Source organism: Oncorhynchus mykiss, unplaced genomic scaffold (assembly GCF_013265735.2).
Source record: "Oncorhynchus mykiss isolate Arlee unplaced genomic scaffold, USDA_OmykA_1.1 un_scaffold_161, whole genome shotgun sequence".
Classification (NCBI taxonomy): Eukaryota; Metazoa; Chordata; class Actinopteri; order Salmoniformes; family Salmonidae; genus Oncorhynchus; species Oncorhynchus mykiss.
Window position 1 is genome coordinate 656566 of NW_023493667.1, and position 13435 is coordinate 670000.

Genomic DNA, 13435 nt, shown 5'->3' on the forward strand with positions numbered 1-13435 from the left:
GAGGCCCCTCTAAACAGTTATAGGGAGTGACACCACAGGAGGTCCCTCTAAACAGTTATATGGAGTGACACCACAGGAGGTCCCTCTAAACAGTTATAGGGAGTGACACCACAGGAGGTCCCTCTAAACAGTTATAGGGAGTGACACCACAGGAGGCTCCTCTAAACAGTTATAGGGAGTGACACCACAGGAGGCTCCTCTAAACAGTTATATGGAGTGACACCACAGGAGGCTCCTCTAAACAGTTATATGGAGTGACACCACAGGAGGTCCCTCTAAACAGTTATATGGAGTGACACCACAGGAGGCTCCTCTAAACAGTTATAGGGAGTGACACCACAGGAGGCTCCTCTAAACAGTTATATGTAGTGTCACCACAGGAGGACCCTCTAAACAGTTATATGGAGTGACACCACAGGAGGCTCCTCTAAACAGTTTTAGGGAGTATCATCACAGGAGGCTCCTCTAAACAGTAATAGGGAGTATCATCACAGGAGGCTCCTCTAAACAGTTTTAGGGAGTATCATCACAGGAGGCTCCTCTAAACAGTAATAGGGAGTATCATCACAGGAGGCTCCTCTAAACAGTTTTAGGGAGTATCATCACAGGAGGCTCCTCTAAACAGTTTTAGGGAGTATCATCACAGGAGGCTCCTCTAAACAGTTATAGGGAGTATCATCACAGGAGGCTCCTCTAAACAGTTATAGGGAGTATCATCACAGGAGGCTCCTCTAAACAGTTATAGGGAGTATCATCACAGGAGGCTCCTCTAAACAGTTATAGGGAGTATCATCACAGGAGGCTCCTCTAAACAGTTATAGGGAGTATCATCACAGGAGGCTCCTCTAAACAGTTATAGGGAGTATCATCACAGAAGCACATTTGTTTTATAATGTCTTTGTCTTTTTTTTTAATGTCTGGTTTTGGGGCTCTGTTAGAGTATGGGGGGTTGGGGTGGGGCTCTGTTAGAGTATGGGGGGGTTGGGGTGGGGCTCTGTTAGAGTATGGGGGGTTGGGGTGGGGCTCTGTTAGGGTATGGGGGGTTGGGGTGGGGCGCTGTTAGAGTATGGGGGGGTTGGGGTGGGGCTCTGTTAGAGTATGGGCGGGTTGGGGTGGGGCTCTGTTAGGGTATGGGGGGGTTGGGGTGGGGCTCTGTTAGAGTATGGGGGGGTTGGGGTGGGGCTCTGTTAGAGTATGGGGGGGTTGGGGTGGGGCTCTGTTAGAGTATGGGGGGTTGGGGTGGGGCTCTGTTAGGGTATGGGGGGGTTGGGGTGGGGCTCTGTTAGAGTATGGGGAGTTGGGGTGGGGCTCTGTTAGAGTATGGTGGGGTTGGGGTGGGGCTCTGTTAGAGCATGGGGGGGTTGGAGTGGGGCTCTGTTAGAGAATGGGGGGGGTTGGGGTGGGGCTTTGTTAGACCATGGGGGGGTTGGGGTGGGGCTCTGTTAGAGCATGGGGGGTTGGGGTGGGGCTCTTAGAGCATGGGGGATTGGGGTGGGGCTCTGTTAGACCATGGGGGGGTTGGGGTGGGGCTCTGTTAGAGCATGGGGGGTTGGGGTGGGGCTCTGTTAGAGCATGGATGGATTGGGGTGGGGCTCTGATAGAGCATGGATGGATTGGGTGGGGCTCTGTTAGAGCATGGATGGATTGGGGTGGGGCTCTGTTAGAGCATGGGGGGTTGGGGTGGGGCTCTGTTAGAGCATGGATGGATTGGGGTGGGGCTCTGTTAGAGCATGGATGGATTGGGGTGGGGCTCTGATAGAGCATGGATGGATTGGGGTGGGTTGGATATAGTAGTGGATCTGTGTGTGTTCTGCCCCATTATCTGTATAATCATAAAAAATGGCAAATAAAAAATATATATGTTGTGGTCAGCGAGTCGCCTTGAATGGAGAGTTGACCAATGGAGAGTTGACCAATGGAGAGTTGACCAATGGAGAGTTGACCAATGGAGAGTTGACCAATGGAGAGTAGACCAATGGAGAGTTGACCAATGGAGAGTTGACCAATGGAGAGTAGACCAATGGAGAGTTGACCAATGGAGAGTTGACCAATGGAGAGTAGACCAATGGAGAGTTGACCAATGGAGAGTAGACCAATGGAGAGTAGACCAATGGAGAGTAGACCAATGGAGAGTAGACCAATGGAGAGTAGACCAATGGAGAGTTGACCAATGGAGAGTAGACCAATGGAGAGTAGACCAATGGAGAGTAGACCAATGGAGAGTAGACCAATGGAGAGTAGACCAATGGAGAGTAGACCAATGGAGAGTTGACCAATGGAGAGTAGACCAATGGAGAGTAGACCAATGGAGAGTTGACCAATGGAGAGTGAACTGTGCTGCCTGCCACCAGAGGACCTGCTCCTCAACCCCCTGTTGACCAACCCCTCCCTCTGCTATGTGGATCCCTCGCGACTGTCGCTCCATCTGTTGGAGGCCTGAAACACCCAACACTCTCGTTGTCGTTGTCGTATGTCCAGACCTACTCTCTGTTACGTAGCGACCTCTGTATTAGTTCTGTTAGAGGTCTGAAACACCCAACACTCTCGGTGTCGTTGTCGTATGTCCAGACCTACTCTCTGTTACGTAGCGACCTCTATATTAGTTCTGTTAGAGGTCTGAAACACCCAACACTCTCGGTGTCGTTGTCGTATGTCCAGACCTTCTCTCTGTTACGTAGCGACCTCTATATTAGTTCTGTTAGAGGTCTGAAACACCCAACACTCTCGTTGTCGTTGTCGTATGTCCAGACCTACTCTCTGTTACGTAGCGACCTCTGTATTAGTTCTGTTAGAGGTCTGAAACACCCAACACTCTCGTTGTCGTTGTCGTATGTCCAGACCTACTCTCTGTTACGTAGCGACCTCTGTATTAGTTCTGTTGGAGGTCTGAAACACCCAACACTCTCGGTGTCGTTGTCGTATGTCCAGATGATCCTCAACACTGGGGCCCCACAAGGGTGCGTTCTGAGCCCTCTCCTGTACTCCCTGTTCACCCACGACTGCGTGGCCACGCACGCCTCCAACTCAATCATCAAGTTTGCGGATGACACAACAGTGGTAGGCTTGATTACCAACAACGACGAGACGGCCTACAGGGAGGAGGTGAGGGCCCTCGGAGTGTGGTGTCAGGAAAATAACCTCACACTCAACGTCAACAAAACTAAGGAGATGATTGTGGACTTCAGGAAACAGCAGAGGGAACACCCCCCTATCCACATCGATGGAACAGTAGTGGAGAGGGTAGCAAGTTTTAAGTTCCTCGGCATACACATCACAGACAAACTGAATTGGTCCACTCACACAGACAGCATCGTGAAGAAGGCGCAGCAGCGCCTCTTCAACCTCAGGAGGCTGAAGAAATTCGGCTTGTCACCAAAAGCACTCACAAACTTCTACAGATGCACAATCGAGAGCATCCTGGAGGGCTGTATCAACGCCTGGTATGGCAACTGCACCTCCCTCAACCGTAAGGCTCTCCAGAGGGTAGTGAGGTCTGCACAACGCATCACCGGGGGCAAACTACCTGCCCTCCAGGACACCTACACCACCCAATGTCACAGGAAGGCCATAAAGATCATCAAGGACATCAACCACCCGAGCCACTGCCTGTTCACCCCGCTATCATCCAGAAGGCGAGGTCAGTACAGGTGCATCAAAGCTGGGACCGAGAGACTGAAAAACAGTTTCTATCTCAAGGCCATCAGACTGCTAAACAGCCACCACTAACACTGAGTGGCTGCTGCCAACACACTGACACTGACTCAACTCCAGCCACTTTAATAATGGGAATTGATGGGAAATGATGTAAATATATCACTAGCCACTTTAAACAATGCTACCTTATATAATGTTACTTACCCTACATTATTCATCTCATATGCATACGTATATACTGTACTCTATATCATCGACTGTATCCTTATGTAATACATGTATCACTAGCCACTTTAAACTATGCCACTTTGTTTACATACTCATCTCATTTGTACATACTGTACTCGATACCATCTACCGTATCTTGCCTATGCTGCTCTGTACCATCACTCATTCATATATCCTTATGTACATATTCTTTATCCCCTTACACTGTGTACAAGACAGTAGTTTTGGAATTGTTAGTTAGATTACTTGTTATTACTGCATTGTCGGAACTAGAAGCACAAGCATTTCGCTACACTCGCATTAACATCTGCTAACCATGTGTATGTGACAAATAAAATTTGATTTGATTTGATTTGATTTGATTTGAGACTCTCTGTTACAGTATTTCATCTGATGCGTATCTATTTTTCTTTTCAAGCACTTTGACATTCTTTCCGTAATAAAAAGCTGTATAGGTAGCTGAATACAGAGAGAAAATAAAGAAAATGTTGCAGTTTTAAAGCTAATTTCCTCTAATTATTTATTGCTTATGACATGTTTATATGCTGTGTGGATGGGCCGACCTCCGGGGGGACCCCACCCCCCAAAAATAACAAATATATGGGGGTTGAGGTCACGCACAACTACGACAGTGTCTGTGTGTGTGTGTGTGTGTGTGTGTGTGTGTGTGTGTGTGTGTGTGTGTGTGTGTGTGTGTGTGTGTGTGTGTGTGTGTGTGTGTGTGTGTGTGTCTGTGTCTGTGTCTGTGTGTGTGTGTGTGTGTGTGTGTGTGTGTTAGCCATAGTGGACCCTCTCCTCCGTTAGCCACCTGCTAAGACACAAAGCTAGCCTTGTGGTTACCACGACTACCTCATCTGCCTTCCCCTCACGCCCCAGCCCAAACACACACACACACACACACACACACACATACACACACACACACCCAGTCGCTCACACAGCCACACTCCAGATCCAGGTTGATCTAGAAATAGATGTTGATTTGGGACGTCTGAAAAAGGGTTCTGAGAACTAGGATATTGCCCAGCGCTGACGCCAACCCATGATGCTCGTCGGCGGAGCGCACTGCTAAAACCGAAACGTGTTTGAACAAGCAGGGACAATACTTGGTGATACAACACGTTGTTTTTAGCCTTCACCAAACCACAGTTCTAACCTTAACTAGCCAGAATTAATGTCTAAACTGTTAACGTTTGAGATGTTTCTGTTTCAACCCTGTAACCTTCCAGAATTATCCCTGTAACCTTCCAGAATTAACCCTGTAACCATGCAGAATTAACCCTGTAACCACGCAGAATTAACCCTGTAACCATCCAGAATTAACCCTGTAACCATCCAGAGCACAAGTGTTATGCTTTTAGGAGGGTGAAAGAAGCCCTACTTTCTGCATCTGACTGCCTGCTCGTCCTGGACAGCTGTATGCTAATGTAAAGCTATCCTGGCTGTCTGGTCTACAGTCAATGCATCTCTTATTCTGGTTACCACTGACACACCACACACACACACACACACACACACACACTTCTAGCCAGACTGAAGGCAGATTCAGGGCCAGTATTTTCAGTGATTCTGAGAGTGTAAACCTCAGATTACATGTCAAACAAAACACCAGTTACATCTGATTACAACAACAACTGTAACTGCAATCAGTTACATTACGAGCAAAAAATATTATAATCAGAAAAACAATGTTATTATTTATTGGATGGTGTTTGTGGGAGAAACTCCATTATGACCCTGTTTGTTTACTCTGTGGCGTTGAAATCAGCCTTCCACAAAGCAGCAAGTTTAAGTTGGTTCCACTTGGGCGAGTCTGAGCACGAGTCAGAGACCACTATGATGACAGAGACCAGTTTGATGTCAGAGACCAGTTTGATGTCAGAGACCTCTATGATGTCAGAGACCACTATGATGTCAGAGACCACTATGATGTCAGAGACCACTATGATGTCAGAGACCACTATGATGACACACCAAATGAGTTTGATGGATCCTTTTCGTCTTTAAGGGGATAGTTGACAATAGTACTCCAAATGTAATCAGATTTGGGTAATCCAAAAGTCACGTTACAGATTACAATATTGGACACTTAACCAGTAACTGGTTTTATTTCACCCTTATTTAACTAGGCAAGTCAGTCAAGAACAAATTCTTATTTTACAATGATGGCCTACCCTGGCCAAACCCTTCCTTAACCCGGACGACGCTGGTTCAAACACTTCCCTAACCCGGACGACGCTGGGCCAAACCCCCCCTAACCCGGACGATGCTGGGAAAAATCCCCCCCCTAACCCGGACGATGCTGGGCAAAACCCCCCCTAACCCGGACGATGCTGGGAAAAATCCCCCCTAACCTGGACGATGCTGGGCAAACCACCCCTAACCCGGACGATGCTGGGCAAAGTCCCCCCTAACCTGGACGATGCTGGACAAAACCCCCCCTAACCTGGACGATGCTGGGCAAACCCCCCCTAACCAGGACGATGCTGGGCAAAATCCCCCCTTACCTGGACGATGCTGGGCAAACCCCCCCTAACCTGGACGATGCTGGGCAAAATCCCCCCTTACCTGGACGATGCTGGGCAAACCCCACCTAACCTGGACGATGCTGGGCAAAACCCCCCCTAAACTGGACAATGCTGGGCAAACCACCCCTAACCTGGACGATGCTGGGCAAAATCCCCCCTAACCTGGACGATGCTGGGCAAAACCCCCCCTAACCTGGACGATGCTGGGCAAACCCCCCTAACCCGGATGATGCTGGGCAAACCCCCCCCTAACCTGGACGATGCTGGGCAAACCACCCCTAACCCGGACGATGCTGGGCAAAGTCCCCCCTAACCTGGACGATGCTGGGCAAAACCCCCCCCTAACCTGGACGATGCTGGGCAAACCCCCCTAACCCGGACGATGCTTGGCAAAATCACCCCTAACCTGGACGATGCTGGGCAAACCCCCCCTTAACCTGGACGATGCTGGGCCAATTGTGTGCCGCCCTATGTAAACGATTCCATTTAGAAAGTAACATACAGAACCCAACCCTGCCATCCAGGCTGTGATATGTAAATACTCTCTCAGTGTTCAGCCTTCAGAGTAATTAACAGTTCTCTCTCTCTGTCTCTGTCTCTGTCTCTCTCTCTCTCTCTCTCTCTCTCTCTCTCTCTCTCTCTCTCTCTCTCTCTCTCTCTCTTTCTCCCTCCCAATCTCACTCCCTCCCTCTCCCTCTCTCTCGCTCTCTCTCAATCCATCTCCCACTGCCTCTCGCTTCTTCCGTCTCACACTCTCTCTCCATCTCAGAATAATTATCAGTTCCCAAGATGTGACTCTTCTCAAAGTAGGTGAGAGCAGCTCCATCAGACCCAAACTTTATCTCTCACTCATTTTCTACACCTCTCTCTTGCTTTCTCTCTCTCTCTCCTCTCTCTGTCTCTCTCTCTCTCTTGCTCTCTCTCTCTCCTCTCTCTGTCTCTGTCTCTGTCTCTGTCTCTGTCTCTGTCTCTCTCTCTCTCTCTCTCTATCTCTCTCTCTCTCTCTCTCTCTCTCTCTCTCTCTCTCTCTCTCTCCCTATTCCTCTTCTCAGTAAATGTAGGTGAGATCAACTCTGTCAAATAGTCCTCAGTCTGGGGAGGGCTGTCCTCAAAGCCTCGTCAGAATTACTGCTACAGCACATATCCAACCGAGACAACAGTCAATCATCTCTTTTCTTTCCTCTCCTCACTTTCCTTGCTTTTCCTCCCCTCTCCTCTCGTCCCTTCTCCTCTCTACTCTCCTCTCTACTATCCTCCTTTCCTCCCCTCTCCTCTCGTCCCTTCTCCTCTCTACTCTCCTCTACTATCCTCCTTTCCTCCCCTCTCCTCTCGTCCCTTCTCCTCTCTACTCTCCTCTACTATCCTCCTTTCCTCCACTCTCCTCTCGTCCCTTCTCCTCTCTACTCTCCTCTCTACTATCCTCCTTTCCTCCCCTCTCCTCTCGTCCCTTCTCCTCTCTACTCTCCTCTACTATCCTCCTTTCCTCCCCTCTCCTCTCGTCCCTTCTCCTCTCTCCTCTGCTCTACTATCCTCCTTTGCTCCTATCTCCTCTCTTCTCTCCCTCTGCTTTTCCTGTCCTCACTTCCCCTCCCTTCCTCATCCTTTCCATCTCCTCTCCTCTCTGACACTCCACAGACAGAGTGAGTGATACCATTCCATCTCCTCTCCTCCATACATTATATAGACTTACTAGATATAACAGACTAACCCTAGCCCCCCAACACATAAACTACTGCAGCATAAATACTAGAGGCTGAGACAGGAGGGGTCAGGAGACACTGTGGCCCCATCCGATGATACCCCCGGACAGGCCCAAACAGGCAGGATTTAACCCCACCCACTTTGCCAATGCACAGCCCCCACACCACTAGAGGGATATCTTCAACCACCAACTTACCATCCTGAGACAAGGCCGAGTATAGCCCGCAAAGATCTCCGCCACGGCACAACCCAAGGGGGGGACGCCAACCCAGACAGGAAGATCACGACAGTGACTCAACCCACTCAAGTGACGCACCCCTCCTAGGGACGGCATTGAAGAGCACCAGTAAGCCAGTGACTCAGCCCCTGTAATACTGTAATAGGGTTAGAGGCAGAGAATCCCAGTGGAGAGAGGGGAACCGGCCAGCGAGAGACAGCAAGGGCGGTTCGTTGCTCCAGAGCCTTTCCGTTCACCTTCACACTCCTGGGCCAGACTACACTCAATCATTATGACCCACTGAAGAGATGAGTCTTCAGTAAATACTTAAAGGTTGAGACCGAGTTTGCGTCTCTGACATGGGTAGGCAGACCGTTCCATAAAAATTGAGCTCTATAGGAGAAAGCCCTGCCTCCAGCTGTTTGCTTAGAAATTCTAGGGACAATTAGGAGGCCTGCGTCTTGTGACCGTAGCGTATGTTTAGGTATGTACGGCAGGACCAAATCGGAAAGATAGGTAGGAGCAAGCCCATGTAATGCTTTGTAGGTTAGCAATAAAACCTTGAAATCAGCCCTGGCCTTAACAGCAAGCCAGTGTAGGGAGGCTAGCACTGGAGTAATATGATAATTTTTTTTGATTCTAGTCAGGATTCTAGCAGCCGTATTTAGCACTAACTGAAGTTTATTTAGTGCTTTATCCGGGTAGCCGGAAAGTAGAGCATTGCAGTAGTCTAACCTAGAAGTAAGAAAAACATGGATACATTTTTCTGCATCATTTTTGGACAGAAAGTTTCTGATTTTTGCAATGTTACGTAGATGGAAAAAAGCTGTCCTTGAAACAGTCTTGATATGTTCGTCAAAAGAGAGATCAGGGTCCAGAGTAAAGCCGAGGTCCTTCACAGTTTTATTTGAGACGACTGTACAACCATCAAGATTAATTGTCAGATTCAACAGAAGATCTCTTTGTTTCTTGGGACCTAGAACATCTCTGACCAAGCATCTCATCTCTGAACAAGCATCTCCGAGTTTAAAAGTAGAAAGTTTGCAACCATCCACTTCCTTATGTCTGAAACACAGGCTTCTAGCGAGGGCAATTTTAGGGCTTCACCATGTTTCATTGAAATGTACAGCTGTGTGTCATCCGCATAGCAGTGAAAGTTAACATTATTGTAACGGTTCTCTTGTTGTGGAGTAGAGGCGGACCAAAACGCAGCGTGGTGGTTGTTCATTGTATTTTAATGAAGACACTATACATGAACAAACTAACGAAAACAAGAAACGTGAGAACTCAAAACAGCCCGATCTGGTGCAAACACAAAGACAGGAACAATCACCCACAAACACACAGTGAAACCCAGGCTACCTAAGTATGATTCTCAATCAGAGACAACTAATGACACCTGCCTCTGATTGAGAACCATACTAGGCCGAAAACATAGAACTGCCCCACAACATAGAAAAACAAACATAGACTGCCCACCCAACTCACGCCCTGACCATACTAAATAAATACAACACAAAGGAAATAGAGGTCAGAACGTGACAATTATGTTTTCGAATGACATCCACAAGAGGTAAAATATATAGTGAAAACAATAGTGGTCCTAAAACGGAACCTTGAGGAACACCGAAATTTACAGTTGATTTGTCAGAGGACAAACCATTCACAGAGACAAACTGATATCTTTCCGACAGATAAGATTTAAACCAGGCCAGAACTTGTCCGTGTAGACCAATTTGGGTTTCCAATCTCTCCAAAAGAATGTGGTGATCGATGGTATCAAAAGCAGCACTAAGGTCTAGGAGCACGAGGACAGACGCAGAGCCTCGGTCTGATGCCATTAAAAGGTAATTTACCACCTTCACAAGTGCAGCCTCAGTGCTATGATGGGGTCTAAGACCAGACTGAAGCATTTCATATACATTGTTTGTCTTCAGGAAGACGGTGAATTGCTGCGCAACAGCCTTTTCTAAAAAGTTTGAGAGGAATGAAAGATTCGATATAGGCCGATAGTTTTTAATATTTTCTGGGTCAAGGTTTGGCTTTTTCAAGAGAGGCTTTATTACTGCCACTTTTAGTGAGTTTGGTACACATCCGGTGGATAGAGGGAAGTTTATTATGTTCAACATAGGAGGGCCAAGCACAGGAAGCAGCTCTTTCAGTAGTTTAGTTGGAATAGGGTCCAGTATGCAGCTTGAAGGTTTAGAGGCCATGAAGATTTTCATCAATGTGTCAAGAGATATAGTACTAAAACACTTGAGTGTCTCTCTTGATCCTAGGTCCTGGCAGTGTTGTGCAGACTCAGGACAGCTGAGCTTTGGAGGAATACGCAGATTTAAAGAGGAGTCCGTAATTTGCTTTCTAATGATCATGATCTTTTCCTCAAAGAAGTTCATGAATTTATTACTGCTGAAGTGAAAGCCATCCTCTCTTGGGGAATGCTGCTTTTTAGTTAGCTTTGCGACAGTATCAAAAATTGTGTTGTTCTTATTTTCCTCAATTAAGTTAGAAAAATAGGATGATCGAGCAGCAGGGAGGGCTCTTCGGTACTGCACAGTACTGTCTTTCCAAGCTAGTCGGAAGATTTCCAGTTTGGTATGGTGCCATTTCCGTTCCAATTTTCTGGAAGCTTGCTTCAGGGCTCAGGAATTTTCTGTATACCAGGGAGCTAGTTTCTTATGATAAATGTTTTTAGTTATTAGGGGTGCAACTGCATCTAGGGTATTGCGCAAGGTTAAATTGAGTTCCTCAGTTAGGTGGTTAACTGATTTTTGTCCTCTGACATCCTTGGGTAGGCAGAGGGAGTCTGGAAGGGCATCAAGGAATCTTTGGGTTGTCTGTGATTTTGTAACACGACTTTTGATGCTCCTTGGTTGGGGTCTGAGCAGATTATTTGTTTGCGATTGCAAACGTAATAAAATGGTGGTCCGATAGTCCAGGATTATGAGGAAAAACATTAAGATCCACAACATTTATTCCATGGGACAAAACTAGGTTCAGAGTATGACTGTGACAGTGAGTAGGTCCACATAGTGATTAGAGTTCCATTTAGGACACACTAAATAGTGATTAGAGTTCCATTTAGGGCACACTACATAGGGATTAGAGTTCCATTTAGGACACAATACATAGGGATTAGAGTTCAATTTATGACACACTACATAGGGATTAGAGTTCCATTTAGGAAAAAAATACATAGGGATTAGAGATCAATTTAGGACACACTACCTAGTGATTAGACACAAATTAGGCCTGGTGATTTGATCAAATCCCCTACCTGAATATTAGACACAAGGCAGGCCTGGTGATTTGATCTCATCCCCTACCTGAATATTAGACACAAGGCAGGTCTGATGATTTGATCTAATCCTCAGCCTGAATATTAGACACAAGGCAGGCCTGATGATTTGATCTAATCCCCTACCTGAATATTGGACACAAGGCAGGCCTGATGATTTGATCTAATCCCCTACCTGAATATTAGACACAAGGCAGGCCTGGTGATTTGATCTCATCCCCTACCTGAATATTAGACACAAGGCAGGCCTGGTGATTTGATCTAATCCTCAGCCTGAATATTAGACACAAGGCAGGCCTGGTGATTTGATCTCATCCCCTACCTGAATATTAGACACAAGGCAGGCCTGGTGATTTGATCTCATCCTCAGCCTGAATATTAGACACAAGGCAGGCCTGATGATTTGATCTAATCCCCTACCTGAATATTAGACACAAGGCAGGTCTGGTGATTTGATCTCATCCCCTACCTGAATATTGGACACAAGGCAGGCCTGGTGATTTGATCTCATCCCCTACCTGAATATTAGACACAAGGCAGGCCTGGTGATTTGATCTCATCCCCTACCTGAATATTAGACACAAGGCAGGTCTGATGATTTGATCTAATCCTCAGCCTGAATATTAGACACAAGGCAGGCCTGATGATTTGATCTAATCCTCAGCCTGAATATTAGACACAAGGCAGGTCTGTTGATTTGATCTCATCCCCTACCTGAATATTAGACACAAGGCAGGTCTGGTGATTTGATCTAATCCCCTACCTGAATATTAGACACAAGGCAGGTCTGGTGATTTGATCTCATCCTCAGCCTGAATATTAGACACAAGGCAGGTCTGATGATTTGATCTAATCCCCTACCTGAATATTAGACACAAGGCAGGCCTGATGATTTGATCAAATCCCCTACCTGAATATTAGACACGAGGCAGGACTGTTGATTTGATCTAATCCCCTACCTGAATATTAGACACAAGGCAGGCCTGGTGATTTGATCTAATCCTCAGCCTGAATATTAGACACAAGGCAGGCCTGGTGATTTGATCTAATCCCCTACCTGAATATTAGACACAAGGCAGGTCTGATGATTTGATCTAATCCTCAGCCTGAATATTAGACACAAGGCAGGCCTGGTGATTTGATCTAATCCCCTACCTGAATATTAGACACAAGGCAGGCCTGATGATTTGATCAAATCCCCTACCTGAATATTAGACACAAGGCAGGACTGTTGATTTGATCTAATCCCCTACCTGAATATTAGACACAAGGCAGGCCTGGTGATTTGATCTAATCCCCTACCTGAATATTAGACACAAGGCAGGTCTGATGATTTGATCTAATCCCCTACCTGAATATTAGACACAAGGCAGGTCTGATGATTTGATCTAATCCTCAGCCTGAATATTAGACACAAGGCAGGTCTGATGATTTGATCTCATCCCCTACCTGAATATTAGACACAAGGCAGGACTGTTGATTTGATCTAATCCCCTACCTGAATATTAGACACAAGGCAGGTCTGATGATTTGATCTAATCCCCTACCTGAATATTAGACACAAGGCAGGCCTGGTGATTTGATCTAATCCCCTACCTGGATATTAGACACAAGGCAGGCCTGGTGATTTGATCTAATCCCCTACCTGAATATTAGACACAAGGCAGGTCTGATGATTTGATCTAATCCCCTACCTGAATATTAGACACAAGGCAGGTCTGATGATTTGATCTCATCCCCTACCTGAATATTAGACACAAGGCAGGTCTGATGATTTGATCTAATCCCCTACCTGAATATTAGACACAA

General features: G+C 46.8%; 1 protein-coding gene across 1 annotated transcript; it reads right to left on the bottom strand.

Annotated features, from left to right (window-relative positions):
- Positions 1-1868: 1868 nt before the first annotated feature.
- On the bottom strand, positions 1869-4926 carry LOC118947550 (repetitive proline-rich cell wall protein 1-like). Its single transcript, XM_036972435.1, has 2 exons — positions 4923-4926; positions 1869-2341 (listed from the first exon to the last, which is right to left on the bottom strand). The coding sequence occupies exons 1-2, from the start codon at positions 4924-4926 to the stop codon at positions 1869-1871; spliced, it is 477 nt and encodes a 158-aa protein (XP_036828330.1).
- Positions 4927-13435: the final 8509 nt, after the last annotated feature.